This window comes from Halictus rubicundus, chromosome 2 (genome assembly GCF_050948215.1).
Source record: "Halictus rubicundus isolate RS-2024b chromosome 2, iyHalRubi1_principal, whole genome shotgun sequence".
Lineage (NCBI taxonomy): Eukaryota > Metazoa > Arthropoda > Insecta > Hymenoptera > Halictidae > Halictus > Halictus rubicundus.
This window is the reverse complement of record NC_135150.1, coordinates 17,039,564-17,059,869: the sequence shown is the minus strand read 5'-3', so window position 1 is coordinate 17,059,869 and position 20,306 is coordinate 17,039,564. Positions and strand designations below refer to the sequence as shown.

At 50.0% G+C, this 20,306-nt stretch overlaps 2 protein-coding genes across 2 annotated transcripts in view; one reads left to right on the top strand and one right to left on the bottom strand.

Annotated features, from left to right (window-relative positions):
• Nucleotides 1-20,306, bottom strand: part of Su(var)3-3 (lysine-specific histone demethylase Su(var)3-3) — a 207,310-nt gene that overhangs the window by 92,081 nt on the left and 94,923 nt on the right. The window lies entirely within an intron of this gene.
• On the top strand, nt 14,498-18,927 carry Tollo (Toll-like receptor Tollo). Its single transcript, XM_076805673.1, has one exon. It carries the CDS (start codon nt 15,129-15,131, stop codon nt 18,849-18,851), a length of 3,723 nt encoding a protein of 1,240 aa, XP_076661788.1. The 5' UTR covers nt 14,498-15,128; the 3' UTR covers nt 18,852-18,927.

Here is a 20,306-nt window from a genome sequence, read left to right as displayed (position 1 = left end):
GAGGAACACCGTGACACCTTCGCCCCGTACACGTGGCGCCATCAAAGAGAAACCGGACTACCTCGGTTTCCGTGAAACGGTGGCAAATGTGACTTACAGGATTTCCAGGACACTTCACCTTTCCCTCGGGAGCTGCGAAATTTTATCGTAGACGCGAACATCCCAGCGGACGACGGGAGCAATTTAATAGAAGCGCGATCACGTGACTGCGTTGCGTTTTTGTCGAACTGCGAATATCCGAGACGTTCAAAATACAGTGAATTCTCGATATATGTCAACAACACGGGTCTTGCCAGCGACATATATAGTTCCGGGAAAGATACCCGAGCCGTGTTATGTTTACACTCCTCGGCGTCCAAGGCCCCCCGAGCTTATATACCCCGCGGTAGTGGGGATAACTCCGCGACATTTATCATCAAGGCCTTGGCGACATATATAGAGAAATCACTGTACTTCGGCATGTCCCTTCTCTGCAACTTCTTCTTACTTTCAAAAGTGAAATCAAAGTTGAAGGATCAACGTCTTGACACTGCAGAAGAAGCTCCTATCGAATGGCAATGTATAAAGCATTGTAAACATTGTTTACAATGTATTTTAATACGTATACCTACTAGTTCGATTTTAATCTTTAGAAAGTTAACGTCAACGCAGGACACCGAAAACAAGACATTTAAGAGAACTATGTCAAGTAACGAGTAATACGATAAAAGATAATGACAACACATTGCTTCGTTAGAATGTTAAATAGCATCTGGTAGGATTAGTGCACCATATTAATAACAAATCGAAAAGTTGACTAGTTACTTCAGGATTTATTGGAACCTCGGTGGCTAGCTGCAGACTATGCCGTTGAGCCTATCAGCAGCTATTGCTGACAATAATCTCCCATGGAAATTCTCAAAAAGCATTCACTAGTCCGTCCTTCCTGTATTTAAATGTGCCGATGATTATGAGAGTGAAGTAAGTCGTGCTGTCATTGAGATGATTAGACTTGGTAAAAAAATATTTTACCATGATAACGTATAATAAATAATATTTTAATACTATTTATTAATAGTATTAATAAATAATGAAAAATCAATCGACGAATGGATACTGAGTAAAAAGATCAGTTTGTTTGGAATTTTGACTTACACCGTATATTGTCCAGGAGACATACCCGAGCGGTGTTATGTTTACACGCCTCATCGTCCGAGGCCTCCCGAGCCTAAATACCCCGCGTTAGTAGGGTTAACTCCGCGACATTTATCGTCCAGGCTTTGGCGACATATATAGAGAAATCACTGTATATGGAAAGAGTTCGATAAATAAATCCTGCCTGTATTTATATATGAACTGGGAAGATCTTGATGTAAATACAGGAAGAGATTGCGTTTTGAAGAATTCCCACGGAAGATTATTCCGCGCAGCAAGAGCTGATAGGCTAAGCGCCATAGTCTGCAGGCAGCCATCGAGGCTCCAATAAATCCCGAAGTCATCGGAACAGGATAAACTGATTAGAAGGTGAAATTGATCCCGGCGGTAGCTCGGGCGTTCGTCTCGCTTAGTTAGAGGTGCAGGCGGCTAAGCAGGCCAGCTGTTCCTCGGTTAACTGTCGACCCCTAAACCATGCTAAACGTCCATTAAAGCTTTAAATATCTCGCATTACTCGGCCATTATCGCGGTGAACAATCGAACGGCGTCTAGGAGTAGCTCGGGCCGAGATCGTATCGAGTGCCGCATTCGATAATCCACGGAACAGGGAGCCACAGGATGAACATATAGCACCGTTGCTCTATGATCGCCAAGGTATATGGACACACGTTCGACGGCAGCAGCAGAGGCTGACCAGTCCGTGAATTCTGGACTACCTTGGCGTTAGCCGTGACGATCGCTCGCAGCCAACTACGCATCCCCAGAGGAGGCCGTGGAGTTATCGTAATCGTTAACGAGACTGCTGTCAGCGTGGTAAGATACCCGGGGGTCCCTCACCATTAACCTTCCGCTAACAAAGGCATTGCCACGTTCTTCGCTCCCGGCGCACCGACCCGCTCCCTTCCTTATTTATATGCATAACTCAGAAAAGGTGTAATGAAAATTTCACGGTCAACTCGATTATAGACGATCGCCGCCGCGTCCGTACCCCCCCCCCCCTCATCCTCCTCCTTCCCGTAACCATGTTCTCGCCCACCATCGGTCGTTTCATCCTTTTTCACGCTACACCTTCACTCCCGTCGCCTCTTACTTCTACCTGTTCTACCAACTCCCACCTAGCCGAGATCTCCCGCCTATCTCCGTTCCACCGTCGAGGTTTGATTTCTCTGTCGCCGGCTCTAATCCGAGCTAACGATCCCCTCGTTACCCCATTCTCCGGTTTTCACGGTCTCTTAGCATCTGCCGGTTTGTTGTAAAATGTATTATTCTTCGGAGTCACCGGTTTTTACCGTAATCTCGCGAGTGAAAAACTAATCTCGCCGGAGAAAACATTTTTCATCGGGCAGCGCGACAGTAAATTGTTGGAAATTCTGATTTATCTTCGCGTTTTTGTTTTACGAAGTGATGATTTACTCGTTCGCGGTTGTTGAGTCGGCGAATAAAATGGATCATCTTCTTGGGAGGATAAGAGAAATCCAGCTGTAAATTACACGAGAAACTCTTTTAACCGGGAAAGGCTTTGGCGAATGGGAGATGCGAAAATAATAATTTATAAATGGAAATGCGGAGTAATAATTTAATGCGAAATAATAGTTTAGTGCGATTGTCGAATCGTGGAATAAAATGGTTCATCATTTTCTCGGCGAGACTTCGCTTTACCAAATTCTTTCTTACGTTTATCTGTCTTCTCGTTTACAGAATATTGTTTGTCGCGCTTGTCACACTAAATTTTCTGTCTTTCAAAATTGAAGATGTGAACCATCTGCTGTCATCCATCTTGGACACTACACATTAGCTGCAAGTTTAAAACTGCAACCCACATGTCCCTAACCCTCATCCCGTTCCACAGAATAAAAATGTACTCGGTCATCATGTTCATCAGAGTTTAAATATGTACCTCATTTGTTTTCAACCCTCATCCGATCCTTAAGTTAAAAAATTACGAAGTCGCTACGTTTTTTGTTGTTTAACTGTGCACCTCGCATATGTCTAACCCTCATACGTTGCATTAACAATTTACTCGGTCGTTGCATGCATCAGAGAGTTGAAATGTGCACTTACAAAGCAAGTTACAAATGACGTACCTTTTATCAATTTTACGTACCAAATGGAAAATGCTGCAGCATCTTTCGTACCACTGTTTCCGAAGACCGTACGAGCGGATACAGTTCCAGAAAGCGTAACACAGTGATCTCTCTATACAGGGTGTTCATTTGAAAACTTTATCTTCATTTGAAAAATGTCTCTCATCAGCTTCACAAATAAAAATTATTTCTACTCGTTCTTCTAAAGAATACACATTTTATACAATTAATTGTACTACGATATAGTATCTCTTATTACGACGATTCACACTTGACTAAACAGTACAATCTAATATTGAAAGACAGACAACATAAATAGGAGATCAATAGAGGACAATTCTGTTTTGAAACGGTACGTGCTAGTACAACTGGGAAACATCAACGATTTGCGTCAAAGAATTTTACACAATTATATGCCTCGTTCTGCTTCTCTTTAACCCCTTAACTTGCACGCTCGAGTTAATTCGAGCGCGCTAAACAGGCCAAACTGTGCACACTCGAGATAATTCGAGCGACGTTGTATTTTATGCTGCTATAATTTTTCACACTCGAATATAATCGAGAATTGAAAATAACGAAAGCAAAGAAAAAAAAATCGTTTTATTGATATTTACCATTTACGTGGGATTGTAAGCTATAACATTTATTCAAGAATAAAATATAGCCTTTTTCCACGGAACAAAAGCGCAGTATATCAAAAATTGATTTTTTTTGGTCGGTTTTTTAAAAAAAACTGTGCGTTAAGGGGTTAAATATCTCCGAAACTAGTGCGCGGATAAAAAATTGTTGGTCTTTTTACGTATAATAAGATCCCATATTAAAAAATATAGGTTTCCATTTGGAGAAACAAAAGTTGACCTTCAAATGACCTTGCAAACGCCACCCAAATAAAAAAATGTCTCTTGGAAGACACACGACGCTGTCAAGACCCGTGTTGTTGACATATATCGAGAATCCACTGTGCTCACTGTCTCAACTTTGAGATCCACTTCGACCCTTAACGTTTCGCATATAAATACGAACGAATCTCGCCGGAGACAATAAGTTTCGATTGATTTTCTCGAATCGCATTTAAACGCGCGCGGGGTTTCGCGAAAACGAGAGGACCGCGCGCAAACGCAACACCGCTCGTTAGTCCGGAAAGATAAAAGTTTCGAGAGTGTGCTCGTCGGCGCGGCGCATCGCGCCGCGGCGGCGGGGATGGAAAAGGGTGAGTTCGATAAGGATTTATAACCGGTTTCCTCGCGCTATTCCGCAGCCCATAGCCGACGGTTCGTTCTCTTTCTGGCTTGTATCGGAGCGGCGCGGACGTTGCGCCGGTTAGACGCGGAAAATGAGTTCTCGGGATCGCGCGCCTCGCTCGGCAATAAATTTTCCACGGCGATTATCGATACGCCGCGATTATCCCCGTAACCCGCGCCGATAATAAACATTGTCGTAACGATCGTTGACGAGCGGCCGTCGAAAGCCGCGATCGGAAGAGGGCGGGCAACGAAGATGAGAAGGTGCGAAAAGATGCGAGCCCGCGTTTTCGCCGGGCTGTCTTCGTACTCGCGGCCGATACCGATACCGTCGCGGATTATATTTGAATACCACCGTGGTTCTACGTACGCACCGTTCCTCCTCCCACCCCGGGCCGATCGGAGATTATATTTATTGGACGGTTACCGTTAACCGGCTAACGCGATTCGACTTTTATCTCTAACGCCGCCGATGTACCGGTCTTTCGTTTGATTTAATCGACGCGATCCGCTGCTCGCAGCTCGTCTTTTAACGCGTAATTGAATATAAACCCGAGTGGAACGAGATACCGCCGGTGGTATATGCCGGTAGGGTACGCCTAATCGACGATAAATAATTGATGACTGTGTTTACTGTGATTACGTGTGTACACTGCTGCACAAAAATCACCGGCGCGAATCCCCTAGTGCCGCATCTTACTTTTTCTACCACATAAATACGTTGCTATTAGCGATATCGCTTCCAATTACAATCGTGTACCGTTTCACTGTCACAGCTGGATTAAGAATATTTATATTATACTAATCCCCCGCGGCTAACCTCGGCGAAATTCCGTTCCGTACGGTTCTCGCGTTATTCAACGACGGAACCACTGGCGAGGTTAAGTTTTTGCGTTGACAGTTATTCGAACCGTCGCCGGTAGCGATCCTGTGAGAACGTATGAATTTCAACGGGTAGCAATTACGGAAATATATTATGCAATGTAAAGCCGTGTCGAATTTAATTGCCGCACAGGGTTCTTTCGATCGCGTTCGACCAGACAGTTGCGGTACAATTAAAATATAAGGTTACGTGAAAATCGGCGATCTTTCCAGGAAATCATGCTGCATCGCGGTCTAGTCGCATTAGAATAACGCTTCGTTCAGCCGGGGATATCTGTATTTGGAAGTCACGCTCGGCGGATATAAAAATCCGAAACAAGGCGTTCCCCCCGGCCCGACGAAAATTCCGCTCGAACGACGCGGAAATCCACGCTCCGAAAACCTGCTCGTCGTCCCTCTCTATTATCCGGCCGGCTGGTTCTCACGCGGTCGAAATTAAAATTATTTCAGGGATACGCGAGGCGGCAGCTATCGTTACGAGCCATTGTTGCCCGGGGAACGGCAATAAACTGCCGCGTAAAAAGCCGAAGGAGACTTCATGCCCGGACGATAAGAATGTAGGACGAAACTAGCAGGTGATCGTCGTGGGCATTGCCTTCTCTCGCTGTTCGTGATTTCGTGCCGGGTCCCGAGACAATAAACAACCTCCGGGACTGCTCCCGAGGCACGAAGAAAAGTTAGGCCCCGAGTGAAAGTGCACGGCATCCTAGTTCGAACGTTCGACATCCTACTTTGCGGTCCACACCGGCTCGCTGGAGCCTCCGCGACGAGGTTCCGAAACTTTCGGTCGTGGAATTTCGTTCGGCGCCACGGAAATCATAGTTTTATCGCTTCCTCGCCGGCGCGGAGGAGAAAACGTTCATTTGCATCTGTCGCTTCCCGAGATTCACGGGAACACCGTGAATATGGCAGTCGGAAGCTTCGATCATTCTTCCTTCAGAGCGGAAAACTCGCAGGAGTCACAAGTATGAACCATTAGGTTCTTATTGTTGTTCTCAATCGGAGCTCATTTGGTCTTATTCATTTTCAACGCTTCCAAGAGGACTTCCTTTACGCATTTGTTTTAACATTCGAGGTACCTAGTTCATCTTCAATACAGTGTTTTCTCTATATATGTCGTCGAGGCCTGGACGATAAACGTCGCGGAATTATCCCCACCACCGCGGCTATGTCTCCTGCACGATACAAGACGCTGGCGAGACCCGTTTTGTTGACATGTATCGAGAAGTCGGTGTATCTCGAGCGTGAATGAAAAGCTTGTACGCGTGTATGCGTACCAATTACTGTGCCTATATTAATCGCGCTTATTTTTAAGATATAACACGTATATTACCTACTTTTAATGAAAAAAATTGTATATCTCTTCTTTAATATTCATTATGCTTTAGAAGGAATTATAATCAATACAGGCACAGTAATTGGGTCCCTTACCCTACTAGAGTCTTCGCTAACGAATTTCCAGCTGTCGACACTCGATAAACACACATAATCCTCACAAACAATTTCGAAGAGCAAAGTACAAAGGGAGAAACAAACAAATTGTCCAGTCTGGTCGCAGGCCCCATTTCGAAAGCGGAGAGCCACGATCTCCGGGCTCTCCGAGAGGGACCTAAGACCCAAGGCACAATCAATCACAATAGTTGTCCACCCCGTACCCAATCACTCCGGGCTCATTATATTTATCTGTTCGGAATGAGGCGAACATTTATTATAGCCGACGCTGTATCGTCGGATTCCACGGAGAAAGGAGACAGTTCGGATTCCGCTTGGTTTCGCCAAGCAGTTGCCTTGGTTTGGTAAGCAGTTGCGAGGTAGCGACCCTAATTGCGTAGCTATCAAAGGAAGCCTAAATCGGCCTCCCGCAGGAACCGCCGTCAGACAAGAGCGTACGATACGCAGGATGCCAAGGCGTCGGAACAGCCACAGAAGTGTCCTCGTCGGACGGCGATTTCCAGCGTACGTGAAGCACATCCTCTCACGCGTGATCATCCGGCATGCATTAGGGTACCGTTGATGCTAATCTTCGGCGAACAATTACCCCGGCGGAACGACAGCCCGCCGAGAGTGTTTGCTTTGCTCACACGGGTGGCTCGCAACAATCTTGCGGTCATGAGAATTAGGTAACCGATCCCGCGATACGTTCATTAAAAGACAACCAGTCTAGGCGGGCTGCCGAGGGAGACAAACCCCATGACTATGACCCCATGACAAACCCCCGATCTATGGCGTTTTAATGCAAAATTCTGTTCCGCTCAATTTTTGTCTCTTACCCTCGCACAGTGTGGTCTAAAACGCGACTGACATTTTGCCAAACAATCGAGTGTCTCATATCGACTTATGTTGAATGCTTATTGCTTTCTAAATATCCATCAACCTTGAAAATGAAAAAATCGATAAAATTTAATAAATGCCATTACTGTAATAAACGGTTAAAGTTGGAAGTTTTGAAGATAGCCTCTCTCATGGAAAAAATTGCTTTTCTTCTTTGAAATGTGTGTGTGTGTGCCCTGACGATCCTTTTTAATATTTTCCTTCCAATTTTAGTTTTTTTAATGAAAGGTTTATCGTTAAGCTGTCAATTACCATTGTCGATTAAAAATTACTATTCGTAATGTATTAAACATGTTACGCCAAATGCAATGTAGACAATTTTCAAAATTCTTAAGACTTCGCAAGGAATATCTTCTGTATCATACGAGATCATAGAATTTTACAAAATGGAGTATTTTCAGCATACTTTCTTCTACACAATCATGTAAGAATTATTTCTCATCTCGTCCCATATCACAAGTTATTATTGTTTAAAGTCGTCCGCGACAGAGATAGCAACATTTGCAACCATTGTTCCTTGGCACAGGCTATTTTAAAATATTTCGTGTTTCTGGAAAAAATCATGCACTTGAGGGTGAAATTTCTAACATATGGCTGTGCTTCCTGGAGAGGATGCTTTACAATTAATAAAGCATTGCAACTATGAAGACTACAGTCGAAATTAATGGTGGTAGATCGAACGTGATCATTTTAAGTTACTGTTCTCTTGTATTCTTCTCTGCTTCGTCGATGCTGGTCCTTAATTTCTCTTAAACCTCTCATTTTTCTCTGTCTACGTGTAACCTTCGAGTACCATCTCGCATTTCAGAGTCCGCGGTAAGATCAAAATATGAAATCTTATAATAATAACTTAGGACCCGTCTCCTTATAAAATTCTTTACTTCATTGTCACCGAATTGCTTCTAAATCCCCCATTTTCCTTCATTTTCATATAATCACCAGGCACTATCTTATCTATCCGAGTATCTGTTGCTAAATCAAACTGTACCCGGCTGTCCGGAGACAGAGATGAAAGGGGGATGGTTCCGATAATAATTTAGAAGCCGTTTCTCCACAAATTATCCACCCCATAGTCGGTGGTCCCCAATAATTCCCAAATTCTCATTTTTCCCCTCCACTTTCCTCGAATCTCCGGGCGCTATCTTATCCGTTCAAATCTCGGGGCCCGTTCGGGCCGAGTGGACGTCGGTGTTCGAGGGGGTCCGGTCCCGGTGAACGATCGTCACGCATCAGTCTTTATCAAACCGGTGAGCGGCCGATCGGAATCCGGTAGTTTCGTGCGGCATTGTGCGTCGGGGCTTGTTTGATCGATTCGCCGTCGGCCGGCTAATGAGGGGGGCCTTGAGGGGGCCCCGGTTTCCGTGGGCCCCCGGATTCGAATCCGCCGGGAAAAAGGAGGAAACCGTGGACCCGGCGGATACGTGTCGGGCCCCGGATTGCGTAATCCGTGAACGCGTGACTCTCGCCGGGGCCTTGTGTCCCCGGTGTCTCTCTCTCTCTCTCTCTCTCTCTCTCTCTCTCTCTCTCTCTCTGTCATCGCGTGCCCCGACTAGGCCCGAGCGCGGGACACACACGCGTGCGTCCGCGGACCGTTCGCATGTACAGGGTGGCCGGTGGATAAACGGGTCCTGGCTTAGTCTTCTCCTGGCGGGGCGTTCTTGTCGCAAGAAACACGGTCGTACTCCGCTTCAATACATTACGAGGCAATTTCCTCTGTTAGAAGCAATTGCCTCGGGTTTCGCCGGGTGCCGTCAAAGAAATCCCATAAAACCGTCCAGTAAAACCGCACCACGATGAAGTCTCGTTGAAAAGATCCGGCTGGCGGCTTTATCCCCGAACGTCCGGCGCGTTTCCGACGGCAGGAGGGAGGGTGGGTGGTTCGGGAGGAAGGGATGGAAGAAGAGGTGTATGCGTGGGGGAGGGGGTGTGGTGGGGTGAAGCCCTGGCACGAAATCGCGGGTAACGCGGTCCGCTTGCGAGAGGTGTGAACGCCATTATCAGGAATGAAAAGGGACGACTGTGGAACCCGTAGGTTCGAATTATGGACGACTACGATTGTCTATCGGGGTACCTGTCAGTCCCGACACCCCATCAGCCATCGACTGGGGGCCCTGTTTTTTTAAACGAGCCTGTCAGCCATTCGGAAACACCCTGTATACATCGGGACCGGGTTCGGTAGTTGATTAGATTTAAAAGAATGCCCCGTCACCTGCACCGTTGAAAGGGGACTAGGCCCAGGGGCGGACTGGTGGGGCATCCGCGGGCTCCAGGAAGGGGAGATGAAGGTAGTGGGGACTGTGACGGAGAAAGGGAACCAAGAGAGAGAGAGAGAGAGAGAAAGAGATAAGGGGAAGCGGGGTGGGGAGAGGCGATCGTGAGCAACGAGGGGCCCGAGAGCATGAGGCCCCAGCGATCACTGACCGCTTTCGCCGATCCCAGCCGCCAGCTAGCCACCTTTCAGCGGCGCAGCCATCGGGGCATCCTCCTTCTTAAGGCTCATTCACATCGCGTCGCTAATCAAACCCGACAACCGGGAGAAAAAAGTGGCGCTGGTAGTTCGGTTCCACGAGAAATCATGGGAATTCGTTCTACCCGACGATCGACCGGCCCCGGGGCCCCAGGGCCCGTTGCGCAACGCCCACGGGCCCAGAATTCCCCCGGTCGATTCTCGTCCACGCCGAAATACTCGGCGATCGTTGCGCGACGCGACGCGACGCGACGTTGCAACGAGATACCCCGGCGTCGTCGTCGCTATCGACGGCCGTAATTAAACCGCGCGCGCTTAGAAACTAGCAAATGAGGCTGGAAGGGAGGAACGGGTTTCCGACGTAACGAGGCAAGCCCGTGAACTTGGGCGGGTAGACTGCCGCCGCGGGTTTCACGTATTACGTGTAATTGAACGGCGTTCCCGACGCCGGGGAACATGGAATGCTGCGTGGATCAAGTGGAAGTTCAAGTATCGCCGCGTCACGTATGGATAATGGCCTGCGACTTTCCTGCGATTGTTCAGAAAAATTCGCCGGCGTAGAAAAGTCGGGGCCTCAACGTCTTGACGCGCATTGTTACCGGCGTCGGACGGTGTTAAGGAGGAGACAGCTTGATGTCAACAATGGTTTCGTGGGAGGTCAACGTCGCTTTCTAAATGGAAACGTGTATTTTTTAATACTGGTTGCATACTGCTCGACCTTCTCTCTCGAATCGGTTTCGTTAACATTTGTGACTTTTCGCGGATAGAAAATATCCTTTGAATGCTTCGACTGGACATTGTACACCAGCGAGGGGATACTTTTTAATTCACACAGTTCCCCGTGATAGATTGTAGAATTTTTGGATTTTGGATCTCCTAGATAGGCCTCCTTCTAGATATACAATTTTTGGAAAGACAATTTGCTGATTTGAGGTGTGAAACGAAAGTGGCTGGTTTGGAGTGTAAGGGCCGGAAGGGCACAGGGACACGTTTGAATAAAATAATTTCGCGAAGAAAGTGCGAACGTTTGTACGCGCGAAACGCGATAAGATACGACCCGGTTTCTGGGACGACCGGGTATTTGCATTTTCGTTTGACGGAACTTAGCGGAGCTTTTCGGGATGCAGATTAATTGGCGAAGCCGAGACGCTCGCGAGCCTTCCCCGGCTTTAATTCGCAGCTGCTCCGAGAGGACAATTCGGGATCACGGAGCCAGACAATCATCTCCGTGGAAGCGCACGACTTTTTCCAGGAAGAACAAGGGAATTCTGTATAATGAGGAAGAATTGTGAGAAAGGGACCCCGAGGCGATCGGGCCAGTTAACTGGTTGCAGTCTCGCTTTACAGCCGGTGATATATGGTTAATTCGCGAAACACCGTGCGCACTCGGGCAATAACGTTACCGCCGCTCATTGACGACTAAAACGCCGGACTATAGGCAATTACTATGGCGCGGGAGAACCGCGCGGAAAGGTGAAATATTATACCGATTTATGCCCACGGCCTTGGCAAAGATCTCGTAATAAGGATCAATGGGCTCGCACGATAAAATACGCCTCTCGTAAGACACACATTCACGCTGCGGTTTATTCTCTCGAACGGCTATTAATGACAATGAATACTATCCGTTATTTCGTTGTCCTACCTTCTCCCTCCCCCTCCTACTCGTCTTCAGTTATACCTATAATTATAAATCGTTTCGATGGACCAACGGGTCTCGGAGGGAATGTAAATACAGCTTAAAGATAATTCGCCGGATGATGGATAGGGCCAGATGCAAGCATACTCGGAGCGAGCCACTTTCTCCTCAACATTGATTTCCCTGTCGCTAAAATGCAAGGAACGGGCCATTATAGTGATCATAGGCGGGCACTGACGGTCTTGGGCAATCGTTATTTTAATTTAAAAAATATTAAAAAGGAATTCATTCTGCGTCGAAATTAATTCCAACGAAGTAGTAAATTTAAGAAAGTTTTTCATAGAATTCTTCCTTCTTCAAACAATTCTTTGAGAAAAATATTTCTTCCATATTCAAAGTATGTTCGGAGAGAAAATACTGATAAAATGGTTTAGAGAAAAATTGTTTCCTCTTTCGAATCGACTGGTACATATTTATTGTAACACTTTAACCACAGAAAGCGAATTTTCATGGGCTTTTTAATGAGTATGCCGAATTTAAGAGAGGCTAAGACATTTTCTGCTAAGTGACAATCTCAGAAGTTATCAGATTATATTACCGAAGAGAATTTGTTTGTTTTTGCAAACGTCCTCCTGCTTTTTAAATCTATCGGTATATATATATATATATATATATATATATATATATATATATAAACTGTTATAAATTTGTTTTTTGCTGTACCCCATCACAATGTAAATATTAACCATAACGCTCTCCTCAAGTAACGTGTAAGACATATTCGATTGTAAACCATGTGGTCGCATAATGACCTAGCTGTTAATGCGACCACTTTAAAATAAACGATAAATAAATAAATAAATTTGTTTGTTTGATTTGAATCGTAAATCTTTCTTTTTTAAAGCAGTCGTAAAGGATTGCTACCGCATTGACCAGAATTCACAAAAGTAATACAGCCGGAAAAATTAAATTTGCGCACAAAAGCTCAAAATTAATTGAAATTGGTGCCTGGAAGAATCCCGGCGGAGGTTTGGCACAGGTTGGGGAAAAGGTTCCGCAGGTGATTCCGTGGCCGAGAAGCTAAATGAGACATGCGCGGGTCCGGTCGGGATTGGAACGAATCGGGGTTGACGACGAGGCGCGGGCCAGCATTCATTTTACTAATGATACTTTTATTGGGCCGATGAAAATGATGTATCCTCCTATTTGAATTTCGATGAGTAAATCAAGGCGGTCCCGGCAGTGGTACGCGGCGGAGAGGACGGCCTGCCAATGCGGACCCCTACTTTGGCCCAGGTAAAGGTAACAAATCACTTTTCAACGACGGGAGATGGAACTACCGAGCACTGTTTTCTGAAAGGAGGCGGACTTCTCTCTTTCTCCGTGGGGAACCACTTGACGTGTCCCTACACACCGCTCCTGACACAATGCGTCCGATCGTTTTACACTGAATGGGACGGGAACGCGCGAATCCCAAACAGACCATAAAGCTAATAATGACGGGGCGAAAAACCGGAAGGCCGCCGAAAGGGAGTCGGGCGTTTTCAAAGCGTGGACCCGTCACGAAGGCGTGGGCGCCGGTCACTTTTCTTTCCCGCACTTTTCCAGCAATTTTCCCAGCGCGATTTCACTAACGAGCGCGTCATCTCGCGATAAAAGTAATTCACTGCGACCGCCGCTCGGCGAGATCATCAGTCTCTCCTCTCCCGGTTTCTCCTCCACCTCGGATATTCAATTCTGCGAAAATCCGCGAGGATCCGCTGAAAAGAACAATGTGCGTCCCGTGTAACATCAGATACACGGGGCCCTCGTGTAGATTATAAATCGACGGGAAGCTGGCGAGAGAAAGGGTACACGCGAGAGAGAGAGGAGAGAGGCGGAGAGGAACAAGATGGAACGAAACGACGGGAGAAAGAGAGAGAGAGAGAGAGAGAGAGAAAAAAATGAGAGGAACGGCTAGTTGCAAAATACTAGCCGGGGACTCGCGACAACTGGAATGCGAATGGGAACGGGATTCGCACAAAGGCATTGAGCAAACATTCTTTTTCGAGGTTTCATTCTTCGTGACAGAATCGTAGAAACGATGTGAGAACAGATGACGGTGAGGCAAGGTTTCACGGACGAATCGAACGGCAATACGGCAAAAGGGACAGAGAGGGGCCGGACGGCGAGCGGGGGAGGGGTGGGGGCAGCAGCAGTACAGAGAAAAAGAGAAAGAAAGAGAGAGAGAGAGAGCGAGAGAACCACGGAGAGAGCCACGGAACACGAGATGCGGGGGGCGGCGAGCGAGAGGGGGAACCGAGAGGGGGCCCGAGGAGAAAGGGGCAAGCAGACACACGGGAGGAACGGGTAGAAGAAGGATAGAGAGAACCGTGGAAGAGCGGGAGGAAGAAGGAGAGGAGAACGTGGTGGATGGAGGCTGCAGATGCTGAGGAGCCACTGTAAGGGCCCGGAGAGTGTACCTGTCTTGTTTTTATAGGCTTGCCAGAACGTCGGGCCCCGGCTACGGAGGACGACGACGACGAACGAGAGAAGGCTCGCACGGTGGGGGAAGGAAGGACGGCCGGGGAGGGCGGCGCGGCGAGGAGAGAGGCTCAGGGTGGGCGGAGGGGCGAGGGTAGCGGTGCCAGTTTGGGCCTTACAACTTGCCAACCAGTCCTCGGAGAACCGTGGGTCTTACCGGAGCCGTATATACGTGTATTATCGCCCGTGACTTTTCGTCGTTCTCGGGATTTTTCTCGCTGGCTGCACACGCATACCTGTGCACACGTATCGATAATCTCCGGAGAGGTCGGTGAACCTGCTCGCTTCTGAAGCGATCGTCGGCTCTCGCGAAGCTCTCTCCTCGTCGCCAACCGACCGACGACCGTTCGGGAATACGGTCCCGAGGATGAAATCTCCGGGAGATTATAGAGCTTAGCGGCCAGAGTGACCGAAAGAGAGAAATCTACAGAGAGAAAGAGAGCGAGAGAGAGAGAGAGAGAGGGAGAAAATAAAAAAGAAAGTGAGACAAGAGATCGGTAAAGAAGGATCGGGCGAAACGTAACCGCGGCTCGGATCGTTCCGCCGATGGGAGCCGAGCCCTCCGCGGATGCCGAGGGGATCGTGTGGTAGTGACATGGACGACGTGAGGTAAAAAGATCGACGTGGGTCCCAGGATTTAAATGGATCGTGGCCGGTCTTCGCGACAGATACGACACGTAATCGCCGGAGGAACCGCGATCGTCGAACGGGATTTGATGGAAGATTGAGGGAGCGAAAGGGAGAGAGAGAGAGAGTGTGTGTGCGAGAGAGCTCCCGCGAGTGTGTGAGAGAGAGAAGAGAGAGAGAGAGAGAGAGAGGGCGAAAAGATGCGGGGCAGTCCTGCGTTCTTCGCCATATTGCTGGGCACGATATTCGGTGTCCTCGGCGCGTCCCTCAGCAAAGCGCTGAGGTACAAAGCGCCGGACGAGTGCAAGTGGGTCGCGACCGGCGACACCGAGGACGACGTGTCGCTGGTCTGCCGATTGAGGACCATCAACAGCGAGCTGGAGAACACGAACTTCAGCGTGATACAGCCGCAGCACACGGTCCGGCTGCGGCTCGAGTGCAGCGACGCGTTGTTCTACCAGAGTTCCCTCAGCGCCGGCAGCTTTCGACCGTTGGTCGAGCTCAGGGAGCTGGTGATCGAGTACTGTAAGATCGGGAACCTCTCCGACGAAGCGTTCAAGGGGCTGAAGGAGCTGCGCAATTTGACCGTGAGAACGCACAACACCGACTGGTCGGCGATGGCGTTGGACGTGTCGGCCGGCGCGTTCACCGACGAGCTCAGGCAGCTCGAGAAGCTGGACCTAGGGGAGAACAACATGTGGAGCATCCCGGAGGGCGCGCTCTGCCCTCTGGTCAACCTCGAGATCCTGAACCTGACGCGAAATCGGTTGCGAGAGGTGACCAGCTTCCGGTTCAACGGCATGGCCAGGTGTCTCTCGAACCTGAAGGAGCTCGACCTGAGCAACAACAGCATCGAGTCCCTGCCGAGCGCCGCGTTCTCCGGTTTGACCAGGCTGCACAGCCTCGACCTGAGGTGCAACGCCATCAGCTTCATGGCGGACCGCGCGTTCGAGGGCCTCTCCTCGTTGGCCATCTTGAGGCTGGCCGACAACCGGCTGGCCAGCCTGCCGCCGGAACTGTTCAGCGACGCGAGGAGCATACAAGAGATCCACCTGAGGAACAACACGTTGAACGTGTTGCCGCCCGGTTTGTTCAGTGAACTGACGCAGTTGTTGGTGCTCGATCTCTCTCACAACGAGTTGACCGCCGAGTGGGTGAACGCGGCCACGTTCGGCGGCCTGGTGCGACTAGTGGTGCTCGACCTCTCGAACAATCGTATCGGCCGGTTGGACCCGACGGTGTTCCGCGACCTCTACAGCCTGCAGATACTCCGGCTGCAGGAGAATCTGCTCGAGAGCTTGCCGGAGAACACGTTCTCCGCGCTCTACAATCTGCACACGTTGCTGCTCAGCGACAATCTGCTGACGGTGATCGACGCGACCACGCTCAGCGGACTGTACGTACTGAATCTGCTCTCGGTGGACAACAACCGGCTGCACACGATACACCCGAGCTCCCTGAGAAACGTCTCGTCCCTGCAGGAGTTCCATCTGAACCGTAACCAGCTGAAAACGGTGCCGGACGTGCTGAAGGCCACTCCCCTGCTGCACACCCTCGACCTCGGCGAGAATCTCATCTCGGAGATACCGACCGGCACGTTCGACCACGTGGCCAAACTGTACGGTCTCCGGTTGACCGAAAATCACATCGGCAATCTGACCAAGGGCGTGTTCGATCGTATCAAGGAGCTGACGGTATTGAATCTCGCGATGAACCGGATACAGTACATCGAGCCGGGCACCTTCGACGAGAACCTGAACCTGCAGGCGATCCGGCTCGACGGGAATCAACTGACCGACATCGCCGACCTGTTCACCAATCTGCCGAACCTGGTCTGGCTGAACGTCAGCGACAACAAGCTGAAATGGTTCGACTACGCGATGATACCGACCAGGCTGCAGTGGCTCGACATACACTCGAACGAGATCCGTGAGCTGGGCAACCACTACGAGATCGAGAGCCAGCTGCAACTGAGCACCTTCGACGCCAGCGAGAACAAGCTCACCGAGATCACCGGGAACGCGATCCCGATGAGCGTCGAGATGCTATACCTGAACGACAATCAGATCTCCAAGGTGCAGAGCTACTCGTTCTTCAAGAAGCCGAACCTGACCCGCGTCGATCTCAAGGGCAACCATATCCGGAACTTGGAACCGTACGCGTTGAGGATCAGCGCGGTCCCGCCCGAAAAACCTTTGCCCGAGTTCTACATAGGGGACAACCGGTACCTGTGCGACTGCACCATGGAATGGTTGCAACGGGTGAACAGGCAGAACCAGAGCAGAGTGCAACCCCGCGTGATGGACCTCGAGAGCATCTACTGCGAGCTGTTGTACGACCGGGAGCACGCGGTCGTCCCCCTGGTCGAGGCGTCGCACTCGCAGTTCCTCTGCAAGTACGACACCCACTGTTTCGCGTTGTGCCACTGCTGCGACTTCGACGCATGCGACTGCGAGATGACGTGCCCGTTGAACTGCACGTGCTACCACGACCAATCGTGGTCGGCGAACGTGGTCGACTGCTCGAACGGCGACCACGTGAACAAGCTGCCCGAGCAGATCCCGATGGACGCGACGCGGCTCTATTTGGACGGGAACGACCTGCGGGTCGTGTCCAGTCACGCTTTCATCGGCCGCAAGAAGCTCAAGGTTCTGTTCCTCAATTCCTCGAACATCGAGATCGTGCAGAACCGGTCGTTCAACGGCCTCCGGGACCTGGAGGACCTTCATCTGCAGGACAACAGGATACGCGAGCTGAAGGGACACGAGTTCGAGGGGCTGGACGCGCTCAGGCAGCTCTACCTGCAACGGAACCGGATCGTGTCCGTCGGCAACGACACGTTCGCGTCCCTCGGGGCGCTCAGGATTCTCCGGCTGGAGAACAACCGGCTGACCACGCTCGCCCTGTGGACACTGCCGACAACGATCGAGATCAGTTTGGCCGGGAACCCGTGGTCCTGCGAGTGCGACTATCTGCAAAGTTACCGCGAGTGGATCCGCAAGCCGAGCGTACGCGTGACCGACGCGTCCGCGTTGCGATGCGTGTACAACGTGACCGAGTTCGAGGCGTTCGGCGACGAGGTGTTCGCGGACAACGAGTTCGGGTTCCCGATGACGGCCGGGGATCGTGAGAAGAACGACAACGAGACCGCGGTGTGCACCGGCGCGGCCAGCATCGACAACGACGCCCACCGGAACTACACCAAGACGATCATCGACAAACAAGTCTTGCAGGATTATCTGCCGTTGGTGGTGGCCACCCTGGTCGGCTCTCTGCTGGTCGTGCTGATTTGCATGCTGGCGTTCGTGTTCCGCCAGGAGCTCAGAGTCTGGTTTCACTCGAGGTTCGGCGTCAGGATATTCTACAGGAACCACGAGGTCGACAGGGACGACCGGGACAAGCTGTTCGACGCGTTCGTCAGCTACAGCTCGAAGGACGAGGCGTTCGTCGCCGAGGAGCTCGCACCGGTCCTCGAGATGGGGAACCCGTCGTACAAGCTCTGCCTGCACTACAGGGACTTTCCGGTCGGCAGCTTCATCGCGGACACGATCGTCCAGGCGGTCGAGTCCTCCCGGAGGACGATCATGGTGCTCTCGGAGAACTTCATCAAGTCCGAGTGGTGCCGATTCGACTTCAAGTCGGCGCACCACCAGGTGCTGCGCGACAGAAGGCGCAGGCTGATCCTGGTTCTGGTGGGCGACGTTCACCAGCGAGACCTCGACCCGGACATCAGGCTCTACCTGAAGACCAACACCTACTTGCAGTGGGGCGACAAGCTGTTCTGGGAGAAGCTGCGGTTCGCGTTGCCCGACGTGCCCAACAACCAGAGGACGACGCAGAGGACGAGGCAGCCGCCGCCGGTCCGACGGCAGCACAACAACAGGACGTCGAACGGCTCGCGCACCGTCTCCGTGCACATATGAGTGTGTCCGGTGTTTCACCCGTGCGTTACCTGTGCCTACCTGTGTGTTGTTGTTGTTGTTCGCGTCTCCTTCGTACGTTCGATGTTGTGCGTGCGTGCGTGTACGCGTGTTGTGCGTGTTGTCTCTCTCTCTCTTTCTCTCTCTCTCTCTCTCTCGGCGGGAATGAGTGCGTACGTTTTGCTCGTGATTCCGTTTCGGAGTGGGCGTCGGTCGCGGATCCAACGACTTCCACAGAGAGAGAATCAAGCGAGCGGACGCTTGCCGGTTACACAGTGCATTTCCACACTGCGTTGGTGCAATAAACGTGGCAGACGACGGATAGAGAGTGTAAATATACAGCAGCGAGGATTTCTATATAATATGGTACATGTATACCGGAAGTGTACCGAGCAGGGAGGAGCAGTGTTTTGTAAATAGATCGCGCGCGAAATGGGAGTGAATATATGGATGTATATGTATAATTTAAGGTGCTTCCTCGTCAGAGAAAACGGGATACACACACACACAGACAAGACTCGGCGATCCCGGTGTTCTGTATATTGCCAGCGAGTCAGTGAGTCGATAGATAGCTTAAACTTCGAAACAAAAAAGTCGTTGTAAATACCCGTGCCGCGTGTATTTGTTACCGCGGCTCGTCCCTCGCCCCCGCCCCCCTCGAATCTTTCTATGGATTCATAGTGCGCGAAAAACGATTCCGTTCCCTCTTCTCGCTCGTCGGACGAGCAGAGGGATATTTATAAATGCCTGCGGCCCCGTACTTCGGCACGCTCTCGCCGTGTGCCATTTTATTTTCGTTTTTTTTTTTTTTTGATTTTCCTTTTCACAGTTTCGCGGATTCTTCTCTTGCCTTTTTCGAACGAGCTCCCGCCAGATCGCGGGAAAGAGAGTGAGAACGGCCGGACAACTCGGCCTCGAGGAATCGAACGAGAACCAGTCGACCGGTCGCGGTGCTTGTTCTCGTTGTCTTTGTTGTTGTCTTTGCTCGGCACTGCCGGAGGAACGCGAAACCCGAACACGAAACGGCGAACACGAATGCGAGTCCGCGAGAATTCCTCGAGAGCCGGGTCGTGCGCACCCGTCGCCGCGAGCAAGCTGACAGTGATACCACTTCCTAATCGTAGCTATCAATGTGTATTTAATTGTATCGGGCCGGCCGAACAGTCCTCTCGGTCGTTCTTCAACGTCGCTTTTGTATTATAACGCTTGCCGAGAGATCTTGAATAAATTGGTGCCGAAAGGCGGCTGAAAGTTGGACCGAGCTGGCTTTGTTTCACCCTTGTGCAGCGTAATTCGACCTTAGTTCATACTCGATTGCAGTAAACGCTACGATCACCGAACGTTCAAAGAGCTTATCGTTTCCTATCGAATTTACTAACTTTACTTGAATTTACTGTAAATTGTGGTTTACAAGTGACACGGTCTCGCGAATGAATGAATTTCTTAAATAACTCTTTA